Here is a 27500-nt window from a genome sequence, read left to right on the forward strand (position 1 = left end):
TCTTTTTTTTTTTTTCTTCCTTTTTTCTTTCTTTTTGCTTCAAGATAGTGAAGGATGACAATAATTACATCCCCCTAACCTCACTTTCAATCTCTTCTCTTTCCCAAAGTGAGGGCATGCTTCATCCAGCCTCTGCCCCTTTCTTCTCCTCCAGACATGGCCAACATTATTCAGTTAAACTCCAAGCCATAAATGTCACTCATGGCAATGTCACTCAAGGCCAGGTCCCCACTGGGACACAGGCAAGCAAGGTTCCCCTTTACATGATCAACTGCCATAGGTGCTAAAAGATCTGCTAGACTCTTCTATCATCTAGCCTGTCGGGATGTCCTTGGAAGATCCCTAAGTCATGCAGCAGAGGGCATTCCCTTCAGAAAGCTCTGCCTACATCACCTACTCCTTCAGGGATATACTGTTTTCAACTTGGGGGATTGCAACCTTGTCACAGAATTCCTAATATAACTTGGGACAGTGGGCAGGCAGGATTCACCTATCATCCATATTCCTGTGGGTTCCCAATCCTGTCCCAGGGATACTAATCATCAACATGGTCACAGTCCATGAAGGGATAGCATAACAATGTCAGAGAACTAAAAAAAGTCTTTTTAACCCTTTCACAGGAATTATAAGTCATGGACACTCATGTCCTTTCTGAGACCATCTATTGTATCAATAAACAGGTCATGTCTCAGGTTTCAGTTTTTCATACATGCCCAGAGGTATGGGCATTGAGAGAGTTGAGTAATAGTGAAGAATACCAAATGGAATTTTCTTTCTTGGTCTTATGCAAAATATAATGGATTATACACAAAACTCAATTCAATTTCAGTACCAAGTCAGCTGATAAACTGGCTGCTGTAGCAAAATACACACCAAATATTTTTAACATAAAAAGAGGATTTCTAATCCTTCAAATGCCCTGATAAGCTACCTGGAAAAATGACATCTTTGAATTTCTAAACATCATCAATTATGATTTTCTTTCACTAAAACTTTGTCTGTTTTGATTTCCCTATGAGTCTTCCCTGATACTGTCTTCCCAGCTATTGTGCCTTTTGAGACAATTGGCCAAAGAAGCACATGTAGATTTCAAACTTGCATGTCAACCTCAAAATGCTGTTTGCCAAATTTGCACAATAAAATTAAAACAATTGAACAACAGAAATCTTTCTTAAGAATCTCCACTCTATTTCTAACTCAGAATAATGGAACAAGTTGTTGGCTAAAATATAAAAAGAAATGTTAAAAATCACAACAATAATATTGATATCAATAATGAAATATACTTACATCCATTGAATTATATAACTGTGTGTGTGTTGTGTGGAAAGGAGGGAGAGAGGGAGAGGGAGAGAGAGAGAGAGAGAGAGAGAGAGAGAGAGAGAGAGAGAGAGAGAGAGAGAGAGAGAGAGAGAGAGAGAGAGAGAGAGAGAGAGAGAGAGAGAGAAGAGAAGAGAAAGAGAAGAGAGGAGAGAGAGAGAACGAGAAAGAGAAGAGAGAAAGAGAGAGAAGAGAGAGAAAGAGAAAGAGAAAGAGGAGGAGAAAAGGGAAAGAGAAAGAGGAGGAGAAAAGGGAAAGAGAAAGAGGAGGAGAAAAGGGAAAGAGAAAGAGGAGGAGAAAAGGGAAAGAGAAAGAGGAGGAGAAAAGGGAAAGAGAAAGAGGAGGAGAAAAGGGAAAGAGAAAGAGAAGGAGAAAAGAGAAAGAGAAAGAGAGAAAGAGAAAGAGAAAGAGAAAGAGAAAGAGATAGAGAAAGAGAAAGAGAAAGAGAGAGAAGAGAAAAGAAGAAAGAGAGAAGAGAGAGAAAGAGAAGAGAGAAAGAGAGAGAGAGAATAGGAGAGAGAGAGAGAAGAGAGAAAGAGAGAGAGAAAGAGGGAGAGGGGGAGGAGAGAGAGAGAGGAGAGAGAGAGAGGAAGAGGAGAGAGAGAGAGAAAGAGGAGAGAAAGAGAGAGAGAGGAAGAGGAGAGGGAGAGAGAGAGAGAGAAAGGAAGAGGAGGGAGAGAGAGGAAGGAAGAGGAGAGAAAGAGAGAGAGAGAGGAAGAGGAGAGGGAGAGAGAGAGGAAGAGGAAGAGGAGAGAGAGGAAGAGGAGAGGAGAAGAGAGAGAGGGAGAGGAGAGGAGAGAGAGAGAAGGAGAGGAAGAGAAGGGGAGAGGAGGAGAGAGAGGGAGAGAAGAGAGGAGAGAGGGAGGAGAGGAGAGGGAGAGGGAGAGGGAGAGGGAGAAGAAGGGAGAGGGAGAGGGAGGGAGAGAGGAGAGGAGAGCGGGCTAGAGGGAGAGGAGAGGGAGGGGGAGAGGAGGGAGAGGGAGAGGGAGCGGGCTAGAGGGAGAGGGAGAGGGAGCGGGCTAGAGGGAGAGGGAGAGGGAGCGGGCTAGAGGGAGAGGGAGAGGGAGCGGGCTAGAGGGAGAGGGAGAGGGAGCGGGCTAGAGGGAGAGGGAGAGGGAGCGGGCTAGAGGGAGAGGGAGAGGGAGAGGGAGCGGGCTAGAGGGAGAGGGAGAGGGAGAGGGAGCGGGCTAGAGGGAGAGGGAGCGGGCTAGAGGGAGAGAAAGAGGGAGAGGGAGGGAAAGAGAGACAGAGAGAGACAGAAAGACAGAGAGAGATGGGGGAGAGAGAGGGAAGACAGGGGGAGTGAGGGGAAACAGGGAGAGAGAGAGGGAGAGACAGGGAGAGAGGGATTGGGAGGGAGAGACAGAGAGTGTGGGATTGGAAGTTGGAATAGGAGTGGAAGTGGAAGTGGAAGTGGAAGTGGAAGTGGAAGTGGAAGTGGAAGTGGAAGTAGGAGTGGGAGGGATAGGAAAGAAGAAGGGGGTTTGATAAGGGTAATACTAAATGTACGTCTGCCCATGCATGTGCATATGTGCTTGTACGTATGCACATACATGCATGTAAGTGTTAACAAATGTGACTGATTAATCAAATAAATTACTGGTACACTCTTTTTAACATGCTAACATATCGAAAAACAAAGGAATCAATCTTAAAAATACAACAGTACTATTGCGTCTAAGCTAACCTGGCTGAGAGGAGGACGTGTAGGAGTCCATTGGTTTGCCGATCTGAGACATTAACTTGAGGACTTCTGTGTTTGACATCCCACTCATCCCTGAAAGGTAACTACTTGCACTCACCTGAAAAAAAAAAAAATATATATATATATAAGAAGTTCATTTCCCTTGGGTCTTGGGAAAACTGCAGCTTCTACTTTAAACAATTACTTTCAGATCATTCTGACAAATGTAAATGTATGCATGAAAATAAATAAGTACACAGTGCAAGCTATGTTAGTAATGTTTTTATATTACATCTACATCAGAACTACCTTTAACCCATTAACACTGGGTGACAAGAATTCACGCCAAGGGGTGGCAGCATTTGCCTCCAGGGATGAGATATTCTGTAATGGCTTTTTGTATGGCCAGCACAGCAGGTGATCTGGCACATAGCAGCCAGCCAGAGCAGGCAAATGGCTCTAGACGTTAGGCTTACGCACTTGAATTACCCTAGCCTTTAGATCAATTTGAGCCAAAAATGCTCTGTCATTAACAGGTTAATCTACTGAAGAGGTAAAATGAAAATCTTAATCATACATCTTGTATTGAGGAATTATCAATTCTCATTTCAACATTTTCTACAAAGCTTCTTATAGATCTTCTTTGTTCCATCCACAGATGTTTCCATCATTTGACTTGACTTAACTTCAATTCACTTCATTTCACTTCACTTTATATCATATCACTCACTGGCGCACACACATTTCTCTCCAATACCAGTTCAGCCAATCATCTCTTAATCACCTGTTTTTGCTTTCATTCTTCCCCAGTAGGAATTTTAGATTACCAACACCAAAAACTTTTACCATTCAAGCTTCTGTGCTTACCCTTCCAAGCTAAGAACTTACATGACACAAATCATAAGAAAACCTTTACTTAGTTTAAAGCAATAGCTCCCTTACTTGTTGCCATAAGTCTTGCTGCTGTTGACTTGCATGATGGTTTGACTGTTGATGTTGCTGCAGCTGTTGCTTGTAAGCCTTTAACTGTTGATCTTGACTTATGCTGCTGTATATTGTCTGACTAACAGAGGCAGTGTACGGATCCAGCCTGGAACCATTAGAACACTATAAATGGCACCTTTGGACCTCAGAAATCAATCAACAAAATAAGAACTGTTTAACTCAAACACTCCCAACTAACTAAAAGTGTGTGTCAACAACCACTTAATTGGCTGTCAAGGATCAATAATGCAAAGCTAATAATTAACAAACCTCTTGCTGTGTAGAGCATGGATCGAGAGGAAAAGAAAAGAACCGTGTTAAAATCCATTCACATTATTTTTTTATAGTAACTGAATAGCCCACAATTTATATGCACATCTTGCTAAATATCTAGTGACTTTTTATATACGTATTCTCTATCATTATTCCTTGCAACAAACGTTTTCCACAGAATAGACATATTAAATTTACAGCATGTTTATATAATACTTCCTATGGTATAAAAGCACAACCCAAAATATATCAAGCCTCCCATTAACCCACTCACGACGGGGGCATTCTAGCCTTGAATGTCACAATGCCGGGGCTTTTGAACACTTAGGCCTAAATCAATTAAATGGCTGGCACAACACTCTGCCGCCCGGCAACTGGGCTTTTGAATGTGCGGTACAGTAGTGTACCACCCGTCCAGAGAGGGTTAATAAAGCAGTAATATTTATTAAAATACATAAAAATCCAGTATCAAACAGGAAATCCAGAGCACAAAGGTGACTGACCTTGGTTTGGGTGGCGTGGCAGTGTGTTTGGAGGCCTGAGGTGAATATGAATGAGAGGATGTAGAATGTTTGGCTTGGCTGGAAGAATAATTCGAAGAATTCGTGGTGGTAACACTAACAGGTCGACTGTGTGACGAGGTGTTGCTACTTATGCTGGGCATTGCATTGCTACTACTACTTCCACTGCTCTTCTTGGTACCTTCAATAAAACAATATTTGGTATATTATAAACCTTAAAACCTTAGACACTTTTTACCAATGAAACTTCATCTTTCAATTCCTTAAATCTTGGCATTTTGGTTTAATTCAACATATGTTTACAAACTGAAACATAACCCAAACAATTCTTCCTACATTAAATGCATATAAAAGATTACATCACATGTTCTTTATCAAATGGCTGTAATTACTAAATCATTACAATATGATAAGCTTAATGTCTTAAATGAAATAAATCACAAGATAGTAAAGTAAAAGGAAGAAATCTGGAATGGAGAGGGAACTAAATAAGAAACTAAATCCTACTCCACATAACAGTTTGCAAACCTCCAGGTGCTTCTCCCTTAAGCAAGGATACTATTCAAACACTTAACATCACTGCAGCAAATATCACCTGCTAGGCTATATGATGCTGTTGATGAAGCTGCCAAAGCTGCTGGACTGTGATAGACTGAGGAGGATGATGATGATTTTTTGGTAACACTGCTAACACTGAGACCGTGCATCATTCTCAAGTTAGCCAATGGATCCGATGAGGAGACTGCAATAAAAATTAAAGCATTTGTTAACTCAAATTATTTCTTACCTATGGTAATGGCATCTATGAAAAAAAAGCCAAGGAAACATTCTTCCACTTTCTACAAAGTGCAAAATGATAACAGTATAAATACCAAGTCCAATTCTTTCCCTATTCAATCCATTAACTGTTTTGGCTCCAAATGGTCAAAATATCAGGCTATTCGCCCGCACTGGCTGTGGCCAAGCACTACATGCCCAATCACCCAGCACACTGGCCAGGCGGACAGCCACAATGAAATATCTCATCCCCGGCGGTTGACACTGCCACCATTTGAAGTGATATCTTGTCACTCTTCATTAACGGCTTAAAGAGTTTTGCACGTAAACAACATTTAAAATTACAAACAGTATGTCACTTTTTGTTATTTTTCAATATTTAAGCTCCTGCTGTCAATTTTTATTTGTTTGCTATTTTCAAAACATTTGATGATTCATGGAATTTACTGTCTCAGCAATTAGTCAATGTTTTTTTGTCCTTGCCTGAAGCTAATTCATGGTGGTACATTTAATCACATTTGTGTTTATAAGTAAACCAAATATGCGTAATTCTAACTTACCAATAGGTAGTGCTTCTGTTTGCCTTTGCCTTGCTGGGTTGACTTCATGACCCGATGCCCATGAAGATGGTGTTTTGTTTGTACTGGATGATGAATTTTTCGCTGGTAATGACATATCGTGCTTGTTCCAAGACGACGACCCCAAGCTCTGCTGATGGTGAGACATACTGTATTGTTGTGACTGTGATTTATGGTGGCCTGACTCTTGCTTTACTGACTGTTGCTGTTGATCCTGTGTTTGACTCTTCTGGTGCTGAGGATGTGATGTGTGCTGTGGTTGCTTGTTCTGATGAGAAGAAAGGGAGTGTTGCGCTGTGCTTTGTTGCAAATTTACAGGTTGCGAATGTTGCATAGATTGCTGCTGATGAGAAGATGAGTGTTGCTGCATAGAACAATTAGCTTGTTGTTTCTGGGCTGAGGAGGACTGCTGTTTTTGCACTGAGGAGGACAGCTGTTTTTGCGTTGAGGAGGACAGCTGTTTTTGCGTTGAAGAGGACAACTGTTTTTGCGTTGAGGTGGACAGCTGCTTCTGGGCTGGGGAGGACAGCTGTTTCTGGGCTGGGGAGGACAGCTGTTTCTGGGCTGGGGAGGACAGCGGTTTCTGGGCTGGGGAGGACAGCTGTTTCTGGGCTGGGGAGGACAGCGGTTTCTGGGCTGGGGAGGACAGCGGTTTCTGGGCTGGGGAGGACAGCTGTTTCTGGGCTGGGGAGGACAGCTGTTTCTGGGCTGGGGAGGACAGCTGTTTCTGGGCTGGGGAGGACAGCTGCTTCTGGGCTGGGGAGGACAGCTGCTTCTGGGCTGGGGAGGACTGCTGTTTTTGTGTTGAGGGGGGCTGCTGTTTTTGCATTGAGGAGGGCTGCTGTTTCTGCGTTGGTGAAGGCTGCTGTTTCTGCACTGGGGAAAGCTGTGGTGGCTGCACCTGCTGTTGCTGAACTGGGGATGTTAACTGGATGGGACTACTCCTTTGCTGCACTGGTGAATTCTGCTGTTTTTGATGCGGTACTTCCACTGGTTTATCTTTCTCCTGTTTGGAAGCACTGTTATGTAGCTGGTGTTTGTGTTGTACTGGAGACTGCTGCACATTTTGCTGGTGGCTCGTTTCTTGTACTTGTGTTTGATATGGATTTTGAGGCTTGGATGTCACAATAACTGCAGTGCTGACATGGCTCTCTTTGGTTGCATGTGGTGACAAAGTTTCTACTGGTTCATCGACCGATTTCTGTTTTGAAATCTGTAGTAACTCGTTCATGACAAGATTCATTTCTTCCTCCAAATTATCCTCTTTCTTGAAGTCTGCCAAGGAAGTGACACTCGGTGAAAGTGATGTTGTACTAGAGATCGTTGCCAACACTTCCTTCTTGTTGGATTGTGCAGCTTCTGTTTCTTTAGACTTGGCCATTTGAATGGCCTTTGAAGACTCAACTTTACTATTCATTGATTTATCCTCATCACTCGACAAGTCTATGACATTGAATGACGTAGAAGATTTTTTAACCGGTGGCTTAATGGTATTAATTTTTGTGGCACTTTCATCATCACTGATTTTTTGAGTTGAAATTTCTGGACTACTAGTCTTCTTTGGCACTTCTTCATTAATCTTTTCAACCGATTTTATACTGAGACCACCACTACCTGTAACAGTTCCCTCGACTAAAGGCTTCGATACTGATGAAGGTTTCTGTTCAACTGGTGGAACTTTCTTTTTCACTACTTCACTCTTGCATGCACTAGACACTGCTGGAGACAATGCCTTGGGCACAGCAGTTGCACTGAGAGAAGGTTTAGGAGGTTGTGGCATGGGGGTGGTAGGGGTGATGGAGGTGCTTCCACCTCCTAGTGTGACCATTTTCTTGGCTGGTGTTGTTCTAATATTACTTTTGTCCCTGTAGAAATAAGGTATTGGTTAGTCCCTCTATGTACTAGACTCAGTTTTCCTAATGCTATGTATAAACAATAACAAGAGTATGTATCAAGGCCAATTTTTTTTTTTTTTTTCATTCAAATTCTTTTCATGATATCAATTCTGTACTTCAGACCTTATTTTCAACTATCCTAACCCCTAGGTTTTACCTTCAGTATCATTATTTCATTACATAAATTCTTTTCAGGCATATATAATTTGCAGAGGCAGTAGTAACATTGTGTAAACATCCAAGCCCTGAATATGGTTTCATTCAGTGTTTTTGGTAGTGGTAACTGTAAGACTAGTGTGTACAAAATCTGCAGCCTGTAGCATGTTTTTGTTCATGACTTCCCTTGCATCCACCAACTCATGATAGTTTTGAAAAATCTTGCATTTTTAGTGAATCGAAACCAAAAGTAACTAATGTTACAACGATAGAAAACTAAACTATATTTTACCCCACAGGCAGACATTACTTGAATTTGGGACCTGTTTTGATATAGTTTTGTTTGCAAGTAATGCATGATTTCTGGAACATTAACAGCATAATAGATGAGGATTGGCTGTTGAACACGGTCATTATATCCTGCAGTGTTTCAAAGCTTCTAATTTCATACATATTACATAAATTGCTATCTCTTAAAACAACAGCACTTACGTGATGACCGAGTGGGCTTCAGTGGATTCTTTGTATAATATTCGTGCATTCATCCAACCCTTTGGCCAGAGAGGACGAACTTCTGCATCTAAAAACATGCGTATATGATCCTCTGGTGTTTCTGACCGCTTTTTCATCATTTGCCAAAATTTTACCCGAACACTCACAACTTCACACAAATGTTTCCTGTGTAAAGAAAAACATTTAGTACCATGTTTTTGCATATATCTCATACTTGAGTAAAACTTTTTAAAATTATCAGGATATTACTTTGTGACTAATTGAATACAGTCCCCACCCATATAACATCCAAATCACATCCTGTAATATAGTATACTATACAAACTGTGCAAAAAAACATATTATGTACATGTAACTTGATGGCTATAATTAATTCATATGATACCTGATTGTTTATACACTTCTCCATACTTTTAATGCTTATCTCCTTACTTACAAAAATAAGTTAACACATAAAACTGTATGCTTCAAACTGTAGTTAGCAGCTTCTAATCACAAGTATAACATATCTCTTTATTGACTTTTATTGCATCATCTTTTTGTTAAATTTTCTTTTGAAAGCATTGATGAATTATGCAATATGGCTCTTGATAGTTAAAACAAATGCACAAGTAAATGGCCTGTATATACATGGTACTATGCTTTTTACTATGATTCTAATTTGACCATCGCCTAAGTAAATATAAACGATTGCCCCGTAACAGTGCATAATTTGCAAGCTCCAATTATGTGGAGTACAGATTACCCATTAGCCTTACAGTATCATTTATCTACAATGCATCATTACATTATGTATATAGTATGGTTCAAAGTTACCCCATTGCAGACAGGGATATATTTCCTCTCTTGGTCACCAGGATAGGTACTAGTGCCATCTGTGTGCCCCAACAGATAGCTTATATTTCAAAGCGAGGGAGCTTCCTTTTGCACTCTTTTTCATTCACTCTTTCTAATACTTGAGCTTTTTTGAGATCATATTCTATTCATGCTTACTTAACTGTGAAACTTGTAAGTGCTAGACAATTTTACAAATGTTGCAATAGACTAAAACTGCAGTATAGGGTCAATGTCAGCCAACTGCATTATTTATACTCAGTTTAGAGAAGTGTCATAGTTATACTAAAGGAGAAAAAGCTACTTCATTTTTTCTGCATTTATGTACTTTCATAAACAACTAAAAACATGCATGACTGCAGTTATATATAGAACGTACTTTATGGATTCGGTAAATAAGAATTTTTTCTTCGGAAGCCTCGATTTCTTCTTATCTCCATCCTGAGTCTCGTCATCTTCATTCTGCACTGTTCCATTTTCACCCCTGAAATGGAGAGGAAGAAAAAAAAAACTGTCATTCACATAAAGGAATGTTTTTTTCCAAAACAACACCTTCTTTATTACTTTAATATTTATATCTTTTTCAATCCCTTTCCTACTGCTTACTCTATACTTGGAAGCTTTTTCATACATGATGTAAGGTGGGAAGAATCATCTATTACATCCATACTGCACAGGTATCACAGCTTACATTTTCACTTGCTTCTAATAGTCTACATTCAAATTTGAAGTAACAAATATTTACATGTTACATGTTATTATTAGAAGCTTTATACTTTCTAAGGATGAAATTTAGAGAAGAGTATCATACAGACAGAGAAGGTAATGAGGAGTATGTGAATAGAACAGAAAACCCCCAAAGTATAAGAAATAAAACATTCTAGGTTGAAGCTGAAGTTGTCTAGAGTTTATATGCTTATTCAAGCTCAAATATCTAAAAAAAAATGCAGTGTAGCCAGTGGAATGTAACTTGCTATATTTTTCAAAAAGCCTGTAGATGCAAAAATGCTTAAATCACACTGTTTTTTAGCATGTACTATTTCAGCAAAGTGAGATTCAATTATTCATTGAAAATTTTCAGCTATATTTGTTTAGAAATCCTTTCTAATGATCTTTCTTTACTTTGCTATTATTTACAAGGAAAAGTTTACCCTATTAACTCTGATGCAACTTGCACTTCTCATATCACATACATAACACAACAACAAAAAATATAGACATACAAAAAATAAATAAAAGACTAGGTAAAAGTTACATCCACTGCCAATTCTCATTCACTGCAATGGAAAAGATCATGATTCCCTCTTGGCAAACTTTAAAGAGAGAAGTGTAGTAGCATCCAATGAAGAGGGGAAGTCGTAAAATTAGGCATAGCATGAATTTAACATCTGTGACACATTGAAGTTAGCAATATTTTCATTTCTTAATTACAGTAATTCTTGCCTTCCCTCCAGGATCCACCTTACATCACTTGTAACATCTAAATATTTCATTCTGACTACAGCTTCAGTTCCATCCTTGTGCATGTGCAGATTGGAGTGAAAAGCTTGCCAAGAGAATGTCCTCTAGTCCAGTCTCTATTAACCCAAAGCCAATAGGTTGAGAGGGTGTTCCAAAGTGTAGAATAAAGCATACAGAAACCAGCCACCTTTCACTGACTGAGAAACCTGGTTTTCAACAACAGCAATCCCCAATTTCTTTTTTTCTTCTTCATTACTTTTTCTTTCTTTCTCTCCCTCTCTCTCTCTCACTCTCCAGCCCAGGTCTTCAAAAATCTTGTGAGAATTATTCTGTATTGAAAGTAATCTTGTCACTTCTCTTAATCCACTTCTTTTACAAATATTACTAGTTGGATCCATTTACAAATTCCCTTCAATAAAGATTTACAATCCAATGTTGTTCTTAGAAAAGGCTAGCCTTTCATTAAACCATCTCGGCGATCATGAAATGTATACTCAAGAAATGCCCAAGGGTTAAATAACCAGGTTGTTCAGTATGAGCACTCGTCCCAGTCACCAGCGACAACAAGTGGCAGGGGGGGGACCTTACCAGAAGTGATAATACAGCTCCCAGTACTGTTGGGGGCTGTTGACGGGTGAGACAAGGTATACTTCAGTAACTGGCAACAACTTTTTCAAACCATGTCCATTCTCACCCAATAATGTTCTATGACTTGTAGATGTAACACTTGGATATTGTTAATTTTGTCATAGATAAGAACCTTCCTTTTTTTTAGCAGGTTTTGGGTGAAAATGGCATGTCTTTTACTTTGAGAAAGATTTTCATAAATAAATTATATATTTTTATTTCAAACAATAGTTTCACAATCTGCTTAAATAATCAATGGGAAAAAATGTATTTATGAATGAGTAGTAGTTTTCAAGACTGTAGTAAAGCTGTTAACCTCTCCAAAATGTGTCAAACATCAAATCAAAATTCCTTTAAAACAAAGAAAAGTAAAACAAGAAGTATGTGTATAAGCTGTCTGCAGAAAAGAAGATACACATCTGACTTTGGAGCCTTGGTAAATTCTAAAATAAAGTTGATTCTGAAATCCTTCACAGATTTTCAAGGAACTTTCCAAAACTTCTTCGCAAAGTGAAGTTTACTCCTTTCATCTGATTGGCTGGTTTATATACAGATATGAAAAATAACATGTATAAGTACAACACAAGGGAGTACAGAGTAAAAGAGTAATATTTTTAGATGTTACAATTGTTCCACAGATTTCCCTGACAGCAGGTTCTTCCCTTTTAAGTCAAAAAGCTACTGTAACTGCCAATCCTTCAAGTAAAATCACTGTACATGTACTACATTCAAATACACAAGAGAAAATACAGAGGCACTGTTGCTCCTCCATTAAAAGAAACTCATATACATGCATGCTCTTCCTTGTGATCACAGTCAAGTATATTAACCCACACAGGACGGGTGGTACAGCATGTGTACCGCGCATTCTAGGCTAGAAATCCCCCGTCGGGAATGGGTTAAGTATACAAGCTCAGTGCACAAAAGCCCACTTCCTATATGAAGTGGATAATAAAAATGAACCTCTAAAGCAATAAGACCACTTAACGAATCCTTTCTAACACAAAAGTCAAGGGAAAAAATCTTCAGTATGATTCATCGCTTCATTCTCTTTCCACTCAATATGCACAATATGAAAAAATATATAGCAATAAATAAAGCCATTATAGTGGCGGGGGTGGGTTATCAATTCTAACCAAAATTTCAGATTAACCAATTTATATTGGAAAAGTTCTTTAAATGCTATTTGATAATATATTCTATGAACCTATAAGAAATTTAATTTAACAAATAAATGCTGCGGATGTGGAACTAAATTTCCAAATCAAATAATAAATAAAATTTCTAATCTCTATGCAAATTCTATCTTTAAATCTCTCACTCACTCATTTATTCATTCATCTCCCTTGTTCATTCATTCCTTTACTGTTTATAAATAAAACCAAATTAGCAAAAACAATCCCACAAAATATGAAGTCTCGTATTATGGGTCTACTGTAAAAGGCAGCTATTGCGGGCAGGGAATAGATTCACTTGCCTATTCTCCAGGGTGGGTTTTATTTCAGAGTGAGGCTGCTTCACAAAACATATTTTGACTTTTCCTACTCTCACAGTCACTCATTGTAAAACTAAAGCCATTTTTGTGTTTCATTGTGTTTAGAGACTTAAATGTGCCAGGTTCTATCAATGCTGCAGTTGTAGTAATAGGATCCATATTAGCTCATTATTTTCTTTATACCCAGTGTGATAGAAGTCTTGCTGTTTTAACCCTTTCCCAATGGGGCACTCGCTACACGAAGACCCCTATGCCGGGCGATTGCAATATTGCATTGTAATCATCACGGTGGCATGATGCCCCGCCATCGGGAGTTTGGCTGACGCACCGTCATCATAGGGTTAAGGGAAGACAAAAAGCAACTTTATTTTTTCGTATTTGTGTGCTATTATGAATGAATATGAAACACATAACCATCTACAATGAAGATAACATGAAGAGGTAGGGAAGAGGAAGGACACCTGTGCTTATGGCTGTGAGTGTCACAGTAAAAGGCATCCCTACTGGTACAGGGGCACATTTTAGACATTGGACATGGTTTGACTCCACTTCCTCTTTCGTTCTGCCAGCACCTCTTTCCTCTGTGGCACTTTAGAACAAGGGGTATTCAACTTGCTATGTGTTATTGCTCTATAAAGATAGTGCGTGCTAGAGACCATGGATGGGTGCCATTCAAGGCTCTCTCTCCTGCTGGTACTAGAAGAAAGTGGTGCCATCTAAGTTTTGGATGTTAGGTTTGCTTAATATTACAGTAATTATAGTAATTATGACTGAAATTGTCATCATCACTCACTCCATACTCATAGCACAATAAAATAACACAGTGATCCAAAATCCCTGACCATCATACAGGTCATGACACCCGTCATCAGACCAAAGCTCCTGCGTTGTGTATGTCATGACACCCGTCCACAATGGGTTAAAATGAACAAAATCCATAATGATCAACTGAAGGAAAGGAAATATTTCCCATACATAAAAATGCACCTACTTATTACTGCGCTCCTTCAGATCCAACTCAATCTTCAAGCATGTACCCCCAAAATGACAAACTGAAACTTAATCAAAAGCCCCAAAGACTGAGCAACAATTACAGTTCTTATTCCATCCAGCAAAATATTGGCTATTACCTTTAACACGAGAACTGTGCAATGAAGAAGAAAGAAAGGAGAAGAAAGAAAGAAAGGAAAAGAAAGAAAGGAAAAGAAAGAAAGGAAAAGAAAGAAAGAAAAAGAAAGAGAGAAAAAAGAGAAAGAGAGAAAGAAAGAAAGAAAAAGAAAGAGAGAAAGAAAGAGAGAAAGAAAGAAAGAAAAAGAAAGAGAAAAAGAGAGAAAAAGAAAGAGAATGAGAAAAAAAGAAAAATAATGAGCAAATGAGAGAAAAAGAGAAAAAGAGAAAAGGAGAAAAAGAGAAAAGGAGAAAAAGAGAAAAGGAGAAAAGGAGAAAAAGAGAAAAAGAGAAAAAGAGAAAAAGAAAAAGAGGTAACAGAAAATGAGAACTGAAATTTCTTCTGATCTCATTATCAATAATTGAATGTCTCTAATATAAACAAATGTATAATACATTCATCATATCATTATGTCTTCTATTCTGAATCTGGGTCTATGCAATAAAAAATACTGCACTTCAACATTACACACATGGGATTTACCGACATCCAATTCAATGAACTATTACTCATATTACATATTACAACAAACTTCTAATGCAACTATTGAGTACAATTATCTAAAGCATCTCAGTTTTGAGTCTATCAATATATGTAACAAAGTTTGTACTATATTCTATATTCCCACTCAAAACCAGGGTTGAATAAAGTATCTGATTGCATAAATACTGTCTTACAGTGCAGCCATGTGCAAAACTTCTCCAACAAATATGTCCCTCTAAATTTTATGCTAGGGAGATATGAATGTCTTATACCAGATGTGTTGGTTTATGCTTGTTGTGAGCTATTTAGTTTCCATGCCATACACTTTGGTAAAGTTATAAGATACTGCTATTATTGTATATACTCCATATTTTCTGAACATGTGGATTGAATAATGTGTAATGGAAGCAACATACGTTTATGGGAGGAGATAAATATGTTTTTTATTCTTTTTTTTGTGTGTTACATGTGATGAAATATATGTTTTATTTGGTCTCCATCCACACATCAACTAATCAGGTCAAATTACATTATCAAGGGGTGAAAACTATTTTAAAAAGTAAACACTCTTACAGTGCCATCTTACAATCCAATTATCAAGAAAACCTATTTTTATAATTATCAGTAAGCACAATTATAATTATGACTATACTACACTAATGACATTAGTATTATACTAAGAATGGGAGACAAACATAAACACTCTGACCTACAAATTTTGTCAATAATACCTTATCATAATGGTAAAAATTATGATAATCATGATCAGGATTATGATCATTCTACACTAATGACATAACTCAGTGAAGACGAGGACACTAGCAGGACACCCTGATATTTATATCCCATGGCAAGTATGAATGCCATCAGACACCATTGGGTTTATCCTCTCTGGACGGGTGGTACACCATGGGTACCGCACAATCAAGGCCCGTTCGCTGGGGACGCCATACGGCGTCGTTTATTTGACTAATTTAGGCCTATGCATTCGAGACATGCAAGGCTGGAATGCCCCCGTCGTGAATGGGTTAATATATCTCAATAAATTAGCTCCAACCTACCTCAGCTCTTGAGTGAGAGAGGAGTGAGGGGAGTGAGAGGAGTGTGAGAATGAGAAAGTGAGAGTGAGAGAGAGAGAGTGAAAGAGTGAGAATGAAAACAAGAACGAGAACGAGAACGAGAACAAGAATGAGTATGAGAGAAAGAGAAAAAGAGTATAAATAAACAAGGGACTGAAAGAATGAATAAGTGAATGTGCATGAGTAGGCAAGGTCCAGTGTAAGTATGAGTACAAAAGATAGCAGGATGTTTTAAACAAACGGGATGGAGTGTAAAATGTGCTAAAGACAGCAAATATCCCACATTCTCAGATAGCTATGAGAAACAGACCAATGGCTGACAACATGGCAACAACCCAGAAAACAAACACTGCTTACGAAAATGACAAAAATAAAATGAGGATTACATCCACAACCCGAATAAAGACAGAATTTTTTGTAGAGGTAGAATTTTCTCTAAAACTGCAATCTAAGCTTTTATTGCACAAGCTATGTTCAAATACTATACAACATGCAATTAAAGTCTCTTTAAAAGTGAACAAAAAGAAAAATACAATAAATAAATAACCCAATGGCACTGGGAAATAACTTGAAGTGCAAGGTTGCCCACTTGGAATAAAAATTACAAGTGCAGGGACAATGCTTTTCCTCCCTCATCTTTGATTCTAGACAAGCATAATATTGGTTTTCAATAAAAGCATTAAAAAAAACAAGTGTAGGATAACTTCAGACGGCTGTGGCTTGACAACTGGTGCCATTAAAAGCCAGAAAACTCAAAGCATATATATCATACAGAACAGAGAGCAGCTTCTGCTGTCAAGGCATGTATAGGGGCCATCTGAATTCTGGCCAACAATCACCACAGCATGCCTAGATGCCATCCATCATCATTGGGTAAATGTAACATGAAATTTATTCATACAAAAAAAGGCTTTACGGAGTGCTTCTGCCAATAATCCCTCATATCAAATATCAATTGGGACATGATTCCCATTGCAGAAAAAGCCAATATACCCAAAAGTTTATGGAAAGATACCTCATCTTTCAATAATCTTTTTAGAGCATATTATGTTTTTTTCTACCCTTTTATCAATACAGTAGACTCTTTTGCCATTCATGCTTCTGAACATAACAATAAAACTTTTAAAGGCCTATTAAAAGACTATATTGTTCTCAGCTGTTTCTCAGTATGATCACAAACCCCATACGGCAAAATACAACTACAAGAAAACCTGTGTCAGATTTGGCAGTGTAGCTGCGGGTAAGTTCATTGGTACGAAGAAGAATATGTGACTATGACCCACAGATTCAATGCAGTTTTTAAATACAGAATAAAGTTATGCACAAACAGAGGTACATGTATTTCATCAATCACTCAGTATTGCAGCAAATCATGCAATGACTGTCGAATCGTACAATGTTCAATGAAAAAAAAAAAAAAAAATACTATTCTGACTTCAATTTCTTTCAGTCAACACTAATATTAATGAGCCAGAAAAGAAATCAAATTAAGTATGCATTAATTCATTAGCATGTAAGCACAAGAATCAACACACACATAAGAAAAAGTCTGTTGTAGTAGAAGGATATTGTCCAAAAAAGTTGAAAGCAGGTCTTCCTCAAAGTCTAAACATCAGTCTTTCATGTCAAAAGAATTGTCAAAAGACAGTATCTGCAGCAAGGACATCACTACAATTGTATAACCTTTGTTCTTACAATCCAAGCTCATCTTTTAACATCAATCGCCTTGATCAAATATTTACGATTCTAAGGAGAGATACATCTAGAGTCAAATAACTTCATTACTATCTTGTGAAAATATCCTTCGTACAATTCCATAACCTAATGATCCTTGGCAAATACTAAAATACAACTGATGAAACAACCAATCAGATAAAAGAACTATACCTCCTTAAGTACCTCGTAAAAGTATCCATGGCTTAACATCATGAATTTTAAAAATATATTAAAAGAACAAACTAAAAAATACAGAATATACCCACTTGGACTCTGCCGCTTTCTGACATTCTAGAGCATGTTGTTCCATCATGAGGGGCATATGGCTGTCTACCGCTTCCTTTAATCTGTAAAGAAAGAGTGCGCCAACCTTTGAAACAAAGATTTAATGTCCTATTGTTTCTGCAGTGTTTTATATACTTTTATCATTGCATATTTTTTAAATTAGAAGAGAGTTAGAGACCAATACCTATCATAGGTGGAGGACTAATCAAATTTCTATAGTAGTAAAGTTTCACAATTCATACAAAACTAAACACCAGAAAAAATACTTCAAAAGCTACAGTTAAAGGCAAAAAAATGGTTGAATAAATAGTTTTATCATTGTATCATTATGATTTCTTAAAACATATTTTTCTTCTTTTTCTTTGTCACTAAAATTGAACAACCACTTTAGTATTTATCAAATATCTGCAAAAATAATTCCTAAAAAAGAATTGATGAGATTTATCTGATTCACCTCTTTCACTATAATAAGATATTTTTAGATTTGTCCTCAAAGCATGAGGTGAACAGATATGCATTTGTAACTTACAGATCACCTCAAGAAAAGCGGAAAGATTCTGCAAGACCCTGACTGATCTGCCTTTTGTAAACAGTTATAGTCCTTCTTTTGATATATCTTTTAAAGTTTAATTTTAGGAATAATTACATTTTACTCTATTTCAGAATAAATATTTCATACATCAACTATTTGCATAAGTGCTGATTTTGGAAAACAAATAGATAAATAAATCACTTCACTCTCTATCAAAAAATATTAATGATACTGAATAATATGGCCAGAAAGGTTCTCCAAATTAAGTTGGATATACTTTACATGTGAGATCAGCCTTTGATTATCATACCAATTCATCATAGTGAAAGGACTAGTCATCCTTTGTCTACTCTTTAACATCTAAATAGATGATAGGAAAATCCAAATATTAACCAATTCCAATAAAATGGGTAGCAAAATCTATAATTCAATATACTGCAAAGAGATAGGGAAAGAGGAAAGACAATGAGAGTAAGAAAAAAAAGACAGAAAGCAAAATGAGGAAGATAAAAAAAGCAAAATAATCCTATAGATATGTATATACTCGTAAAGACTCTGACGGAATCAGTAAGTCCTAGCAACCCACCTCTGAAGTGGCTCTCGTAATCTATTCTCCTGCCTCTCTGCCAGAAGGTTCTTTGCTCTCTTAACTATAGTTTGCGTTCCACAAGGGAGATGTTGCGAAAGGTGGTTGTATATCTGTGTCTTCTTGCGTCCGCCCAATTTATTCAATTTTATCTCAATACTGCAAAAAAAAATAAAAAATAAACCTTTACTAAAGTTTTCACTCCCATGAACATCTGATCAGATATATCAATTTCACAGGACTAATTATGTATCAAGGAGAAATGTCGACTAATGCAAAAAGTGTGAGAGAAACTGAGAAAATATGCTTACATACACCTCAATTTACAATTATCTTGAGGCCATGTCTACTGTAGGATTACCAATATTAGTTTTATAAAAAATAACCATAATCATATCTGATTTTTATTATCCTTACTCCATAAACTGTGGTCTATTTAGCAAAGAAAAAGCATCTTTACATCAGATCATTGTTATGGAGAAATTACAGAACTGTATAACTTGCTATATTATTTACTTTCTTGACATGGCAAATAAAATATTCCAGCAATCATTATGATTATCGCTCATATTACCTATGGTAAAGAAAGACATTTTATCCAGACCTTAATAATAACTTATTGACAGCATCTGTGAAGAATTTCTGACTTGAACCCTTACAGGAATGGCCTTCTTCTTTCAATCTGTTGATGACCTGCAAAATTAAAATTCTTTATTAATAAATAAACTTCAAATTATACCATCCATTAGGATCTGATAACACTGAAATACCTTTCAAAAATTATTAAGACTAAAGAGGTGAATATCAAGCATTGATATAAATGTGAATGATGATTAGCATGTAAATATCAATTCAATAAATCATTTTGGAAGATATGAATTCAAACTTCAAAATTTTAAGGACATTCTACTATCAACCAATATATCTCCATTAATTCAACCACCCCCGTGAATTCACATACCTTCGAGGGAATACCCACTGGTGACAGAGGATCCTTGAACACACACACCCACATCTTAATCAAACCCAAGCTTTCCAATAACTACATGAGTAAAGTCAGTAGATGTCAAAATTCTTGAACTGCCAGATTCTTGAACTCAACATGCAATTAGGTTTCCAAATACCACTCTTTAAATCATGCATAAAATTTGCTATCAGAAGAGAAAACTGAATGAGGACAAGCATACTAAATTTCATTCCACTGTGGGTGTCTTGCAATTCCACAAATTTAAAAAGTATAGGAAGTAATTGATTTCTTTCTACTTTCTTTTTTAGTATCCCATAAACTGCACAGTGCAGAATTGAAACACAACCACATAAAAGCATTAATAGATGACATATATAACAAAAACCGTTATCACAAACTTTCAAATTTGTAGCAGATATCTGGCATTGCACTGGCATCTACAACTCAGGAAACTGTTCCCCATGACAATGCACATAACACATTCCTTGACACTTTTTATATTCTTGATCTCTAGATCTCATATTGTTTATCATTTCATCAGCTAATACCATTGAAAATGTTTAATCTTCTGCCTACACAAGAATATCTAATAATTCTAGGATACTGCATTATTCATTCACTATGTCAACATATATTCTGTGTTGTCAAAAGCTGTTCATAATCAAAGGGAAATGCAAACTACAAGTTCAAAGTTTCTTACATATTTAAATATCCGACATAATTTACATTATTTGACTCGTCCTCTAAATACCCATCCATATCATTAAATATTCACAATAATTTAAAATGACCGAAGTAATAAATTATAAGAGTAGCCACAAAAAAGGAATATTTTTCATATCTTACAATGTAGGAAAAGAACTAAGAAAAAACACTAAAACTAAGAAAATAATCTTGGGAAATAAATCCTAAAATCCATTTTTCTGGCATTAGCCAAGATCCATTTTGTTGCACTAATCATAATAAATAGAATACAACTGCATCATCAAGGATAATTCATGCTCTATTTCTATCTTATATAAATACTGCAAAGCAATTTAGCAGAGAAAAAAAGCAAGCAAGCGAACACATTACACAATTTTTTCCACCACCATCACAGTCAGAGAGCATGCACGAAAGTCACACCTGCAACAGGTCTGTGGGAAGGTTGTCTGGTAAGCGAATATTATCTTCACTATCCGAGAGTTGAAGACCATTCTCCGCGTCCTGCATTTCCATGCCTTCCTCCCCTTCTCCTTCATCCCCTTCTGTGCCTTTATCATCTTCTCCTCCTTCTTCCTCTTCCTCTTCATCTGAATCACTATCACTGGACGATGAACCTGTAGTTTACAATACTTTATATTATTCTGGATTAATTTAAGTTACAACTTTAAGACATCCTAAAAAAAAAAAAAATATCTATTTGCTTTATCTTTACATATTCATATCTGTGCTACAAGCATTTACATTCATGCATTAATAAATCATTCAAAATAAGAAACATATCGAATATACACAGATTATCAGGCAAGATTAGGAACACACAGTCTTTGAAAAAATAGTAGTAACTATGCAGTACTAAATACCTTGTTCCTCACTACTTACTTCCTGATGAATCACTATCAGAAGAGCTGGAATCAGAACCCGAGGAACCAGATTCTTGACTCTCGACCTTTTTCTCACCAGCTTCTTCCCGCGCTTTGCTTATGACCGCTTCGATACTGGCTGCTATTGACTGCTCATTGGGCTGTGTTTCTTCTAATTAGAGAAGCAAATACAATAAATAAATCTTCAGTTGGCAAAATCCAAACTTCACAAATATTGGTATTGCAGTAAAGATTTGCCATTTACTGGCAAATAAGAGTTAAAATAACTTAAAAAGGAATTAAGTAATGAAATATACTTGTGCATGCCTACCTTTCTTCTCACAACCATTAACAACTTTCTCTGTTTCAGGATCCGAATCTTTTTTCTCCAGGTTCTTGGCATTAAATCGACCAATCATCTTTTTTCTCTTTCTTAAAAGCTCTCCTTCATCTAATTTTCGTTTCTTTGGACGGATTATGCCATTTTCATGGAGTTTTCTCTGTGTAAGAACAAATTAAATATAGTGGGGAAAATTTTAAGCAAACAAAAAAAATGTCTCCATCAGAATAAAATCAATCAAAATACATTGTGGGGGAGGGGGCAATAAGACACAAGTAAAAGGAGTAAAGATGAAGGTAGAAAAAAAGGTAGAGGCAAACTCCAAGAAGACACCTGGACAGACACAGACACAGCATTATGTATGAAGACAGTAATAAAAAGTATTATTTTCCTGTTCTGATATAAATGAACAGCTATCCTACCGGACAAAGATTCACACCCACTAATTCTAGGCAAGACAAGGAGAGAACAGGGAAGACAGCAGAACAAAGTATTTATCAAATCAATATGCAACATCAAAAAAGGGAGGCTAGTCTTTAACTTTTTGTCACTATCAAAAGAACAGGTGTATGTTGCTAGCAGAGGCTGCCAGCATGCACCTATCCTCTAAGAATATAGGAGTAAAAGAGAAAATGTGGAAGAAATGAAAAAAAAGATTGCCAGAAAGGAAATTTAGGTATGGATTCACTAAAGGAAGGCAGGTGTGGGAGTTGGAATGGCCTGAGGTGGGCTGATACAAAGCGTAAGGGAGCTCATGTAGTAGGGGGAGGAAGCTGATCTAATGGAACTGCAGAAAGGTGTAATCTTTTGTAACAGGATAATAAAAATATGAATTGGAAAAGGTTTATACTACCTTTTTAGATTCTTCCTCCTCTTCCTCTTGCTCCTCCTCGTCTGAGTCTATTCGATTCTGGGGAAGGTAACATTTGAATTTTTAGGAGATTTATTTAATCACATTTAGTGTGCATATATGTATGCATATATATATACATATGTGTGTGCGTGTGTGTGTGTGTGTGTGCGTGTGTGTGTGTGTGTGTGTGTGTGTGTGTGTGTGTGTGTGTGTGTGTGTGTGTGTGTGTGTGTGTGTGTGTGTGTGTGTGTGTGTGTGTGTGTGTGTGTGTGTGTGTGTGTGTGTGTGTGTTTGTGTGTGTATGTGTGTGTGTGTGTGTAAAAAAAATGATCGAATTAATATACAAGCAGCCAATATCAATGATCAAAATAGCACGCAAATCAAGTAAAAATAAATTCACATATCATTCAAAACAGAAATTCATACCATTTTCTTTTTCTTTTTAACTTCCGTTTCACTCTCCGCAGAGTCTTCTCCTTCTGATGACGACGAAGACGACTCTTCTCCCTCTTCAACCTCTTCGAAGTCTAACTCCCCTGAATTGATATAAAAACCACGTTCCTTTGTCTCCATGTGGACTGGCATAACCTCATCAAACTAGAAAATAAAAGAGAAGATTTAACCCATGTGCAGTCAGTCAGGGCTGAGTTCTTTATATCTTCATATAATCTTTATTTCCTTAACCCATTGACAGCAGATGGCATAATTTGTTGCCAAGGCAGTTGGTTGAAGATGCAGATGGCACCATGCCAAACAACATAAACCTGCCACACGACTGTATACATATTTTATTAAAACTGCGACTAATGGGTTAACAAAAAAATATCATAGCTAGATATGTGTGTACATATTTAAGACAGCAGTAGAGAGAAAAAATTTATTAAAAAGAAAAAGGGTTTTTAACTCACAGCATCTGAATTGTCGATGAAGGGGTCCGTCTCGTCATAGCCCTCTCCAAGAGTGCTGAAATCATTCTCTTTTCTTCTTTTCTTTTTCTTATTTGGTATATAACCACCCTGAAAAAAATTCAAATCTACTTCAAAAGATTCCACATGAATTTAGCTGGGAAGATAAAACAAAGAAGATCTGTTGGATTCAGAATTTCTCAATTTCCCCATTGAGAGACTGAATCTGGTAATTTTTCTTGCCTAACAAAAAAATCACTGCTTGAATAAGCTAAGCTTGTCTATCATGGAGTCACAGTAAGTTCTTAAATTCTAATGATTCCCCTTATATAATTATAATTATAAAAAATTATCATTAGTTAGTCACAATGTGCTAAATTATCTCCTTAGCTTATATCTTAAATAAGCAAATTCTTGTATGAACTATCAATATATTCTGATAACTATTTTTAAAAATTCAAAGACCCAGGCAACGACAACTCTGGCCCAAAATGCTTACATATCTGTTTTCGAACTGTCTTGCCAGGGCACGAAGGGCGGCATCCTCATCCGATGCGAAGGGGTCACTGGGGTCTAAAGGCGGCCCATTGATCACGTCCCCTAGATTTTTCTTTCCTATTCTGTCGTTCTGAAAGTAAATAAACAGGTTTCAGTAAAAAAATTTAAGCTTGTCTATACCTCACTTAGCTACAGTTAAGTCTAGACAAGTTAAAGTAAACACTACCCTAGGGGTATCATTTCTAGTTTATTTGAAACAATAGCACTGTAAAAACAATCTCTGACCATATAGAGGCACAAAAGAGCTAAAAATGATTTTGTTGAGAAGAAACGTTATTACTGGGTGATGTACTGACAAGAGCTATAAGAACAAGCTAGATGGATTAAAAATGAAAAACAATGATCGAGAAAAACTATGTTGTTTTAAAAATTTTATAGATTTATTATCACCTTGTAGCATAGCATCTACTTCTTGTAGAGCCTTTTCAAATATATTGAGGGAGAATCCAGTGGAAAAATTACTATCTATAGTTTCCCAGTCAATACACTTGAAAATGGTCTAAAATATATAAATTCTACAGGGTTATAGTATATCTAAAAACTATTGACGATATAGTCTTTTCACCATTTGGGCGTTTTTCCCGTTTTAACCCTTCTGGGATGGGTCACATTAACCCATTCACACTGGGGTAATTCCGGCTTTGTATGGCCATAATGCCAGGGTTTTTGAACGCATAAGCCTAATGCCTCGAGACTCTCAGGCATACAAGCCACGAGCCTGGTCTGTCTGCTCACTCACCCCAAGTGCCGGCCTTGCCCAGATATCTCGTCACTGGCGTCTGACGCAAAAAACATGAAACGTGACAGCAAGTCATCCAGCACGATGGGTTAAAAGACAATATCATAACACATTCAAATCTTTAAGCACTTTTTTTAGAACACAAGAAAAGAGAAAAATCCAACTCAGCAAAGCCTCAATCACCAACACTCTTTCTCCCTCAGTTAGATCCAGTGAGATGATAAGGATTGATGACAAAGATGATGATAACAGCAATATTTAAGACAACATCGATAAATAACAACAATAATTGTGATAAGAACACTACCTATAATAACAATGATAATAATGGTAATAACAAAAACAATTATTACAGTAAAAGTGACAGTGACATATGATGATGATAATGATATAAATGATGATGATTACAATGATGACGATGATGACAATTACAATCATAAAGTTAATGATAAGGCTAAGTAAAAAAAAAATGTTTTAGTTCCCCCAATCACGGAAATCACACCAATTTTCCTTCAATGTTTTATCAATTTTTACAATTTTTATTTCTACTTACACAGGAAAATTGGTTTCTTACCAAAGCACTAACACTACAAAATATGGGTGACTTTCAGCCAGTGAGCATGCATGCAAGGCCACAAACACATAAGCGATTTGTGTTTGCCACCCTTTGACAATGTGCGGCAGCAGGAACGTGGCTTCCTACTGGTTTCCTTTCTTCTAGAGCAAATACTTCCAAATGGGCTACCGTGGCCAAAGGTAGTGGAAAGGATGCACAGATCCCCTCCTAAAGTGGCAAAATTTTGTGAAGCATCACTAAGCCGCAACTGCTGCCTGTCACAGAGTCAGGCCAAATTTGTATGTTAGTGGCCTGAAGCTGATACATTTAATCCATTGTGTACAGGTTTCATGACATATATGTCGGCAACAATTAGGCCTAAAAGACGGGAGTCAATGCGTACATTATGCGACATTGGGATCTGCTCACAGTTGAAGCATGCACACAGTCATGAAGTATTATGGCTGTAACAACATTAGCTCCAGAGTTAAAGGGTTCCAATGTCAGCCTAAACCCACATTTTATGATGGATTTATGGAAAAATATTGTTTGGGCTAGTCTGTGCTACCCAGAGGGTGAAGAATACCCTTCCCAAGTTCCTCTAATTTTTAGCCGGTGCCACTGGTGTTGTAGACCGGCCGCCATGACAACCAGTTAAGTCATTAGGCGCTCTGTCTGCTATGGGTTAATATACTGTACTTTCTACTAAATCTAATTTTAGTTTTAAATTCTTCCATAATTTATAAAAAAAAATGCTAGTCATTTGTTAACATTTCTATCATCATATAAGTAATGATAATAATAATAACAATAAAAAGAATACTAAAAACAATAACAATAACAATTTTTAAAAAATGACAACTGATGATAATGATAGCAATAATAATAAGAATACCAATAAAAATATTAATATAAATAACAGATATAAAGATAATAACAAAAATAACAATAACAATAAAAACAGAGATTTTAATAATCACAACAATAATAATAAACACAACAATAGCAAGACTGGCCATTACATTATCAATGCTATCAGTATGATTGATAGATAATGTTAATCATAAAAACAACAATAATCTTTATAAAATAATAACTCATAAGAGCAAAAAGAGAGGACATTAATCATAATCTTCCTCTGAAGTGGTGCTACAGAGCAAAGCTTTGTATCATTGATACAGAAATATTTGGTATTGATGGGCCGCTCATGACTACTGTTAAGATAGCAGTTGCATCCATGGAAACTACTGGCTCTAATAGCTTGGGAAGGTGTGCAATTTACCAAGGATAAACATAAAAAAAAAGGATACAAAACTAGCTCAAATGCAATTTCTAGGAGGCTCCAACCCCTAAAACTTTCTTTACAGCGGGTTTACATCAAGGTTCTATGAATGCCAGTATAAAGCTTGCCACGGCTTCAAGGCAAGACTAATCGCCTCAATGCCATCAACGTTTCAGGAAGGTCAATCAAGCCTCCAACATATATATTCTGAGAGCCTAGACTGGTTCCTTTTGTAATGATAGATAATAAAATAAAAAAAAAGCCATAATATACATGGTATTTTGTAGGCTTTTCGTAGTGTGGTGACAGGCACAGAGGTAACTTCTTAACACCATGCCACTATAATTATCATCAACTCTAACTTACATCTGGACAGTATACATTAAATACAATCTACACCAAACTCATTACTGGTAATATGAACCTTTTCTGTATTACCAAAAATAAAATAATCACTGCAACAAAAACATTAGCCGCAATAAACCAAAATAAAAATATTATTATCATTATAATAGAAGTACAGTAATAACAATTATAACCACAAAAATGTTTTAAAATATTTAACAAATCAGCATTACTTCTCAAAATGACAACACTATATGCAATCAAAGAAAAAAATAATTACAAAATAAATAATAAAAATAACAAAACCTATTATCAAACAAATTGGAAATAGCAATAACAAGAATAGCAATTACTAACAAATAATATTTACATTGCAACACTACTAACAACAGTAAGACAACGGCATGAAATAAAAAATAAAAA

The 27500-nt window shown here is 36.7% G+C and overlaps 1 protein-coding gene across 8 annotated transcripts in view; it reads right to left on the minus strand.

Annotated features, from left to right (window-relative positions):
* The window catches only part of yem (yemanuclein), a 45369-nt gene that overhangs the window by 6403 nt on the left and 11466 nt on the right, over positions 1 to 27500 (minus strand). For 3 of the 8 annotated variants that reach the window (XM_043014908.2, XM_086551551.1, XM_043014903.2), the window contains exons 2-19: positions 24097 to 24225; positions 23601 to 23708; positions 23119 to 23289; positions 22693 to 22749; positions 21831 to 21999; positions 21519 to 21671; positions 21060 to 21253; positions 19572 to 19660; positions 18968 to 19126; positions 17831 to 17911; positions 11585 to 11620; positions 9915 to 10019; positions 8681 to 8866; positions 6120 to 8002; positions 5378 to 5524; positions 4765 to 4963; positions 3947 to 4094; positions 3008 to 3122 (exon numbers count right to left, since the gene is read on the minus strand). In XM_043014908.2, the coding sequence (XP_042870842.2) occupies positions 3008 to 3122; positions 3947 to 4094; positions 4765 to 4963; positions 5378 to 5524; positions 6120 to 8002; positions 8681 to 8866; positions 9915 to 10019; positions 11585 to 11620; positions 17831 to 17911; positions 18968 to 19126; positions 19572 to 19660; positions 21060 to 21253; positions 21519 to 21671; positions 21831 to 21999; positions 22693 to 22749; positions 23119 to 23289; positions 23601 to 23708; positions 24097 to 24225 (4129 nt within the window). The remainder of the gene's footprint in view (positions 1 to 3007; positions 3123 to 3946; positions 4095 to 4764; positions 4964 to 5377; positions 5525 to 6119; positions 8003 to 8680; positions 8867 to 9914; positions 10020 to 11584; positions 11621 to 17830; positions 17912 to 18967; positions 19127 to 19571; positions 19661 to 21059; positions 21254 to 21518; positions 21672 to 21830; positions 22000 to 22692; positions 22750 to 23118; positions 23290 to 23600; positions 23709 to 24096; positions 24226 to 27500) is intronic. The other 5 variants (XM_086551556.1, XM_086551553.1, XM_086551552.1 and 2 more) reach the window with 3 other exon arrangements.

Source organism: Penaeus japonicus, unplaced genomic scaffold, assembly GCF_977035675.1.
Source record: "Penaeus japonicus unplaced genomic scaffold, GWHDUDI00000001_assembly GWHDUDI00000025, whole genome shotgun sequence".
NCBI classification, from domain to species: Eukaryota; Metazoa; Arthropoda; class Malacostraca; order Decapoda; family Penaeidae; genus Penaeus; species Penaeus japonicus.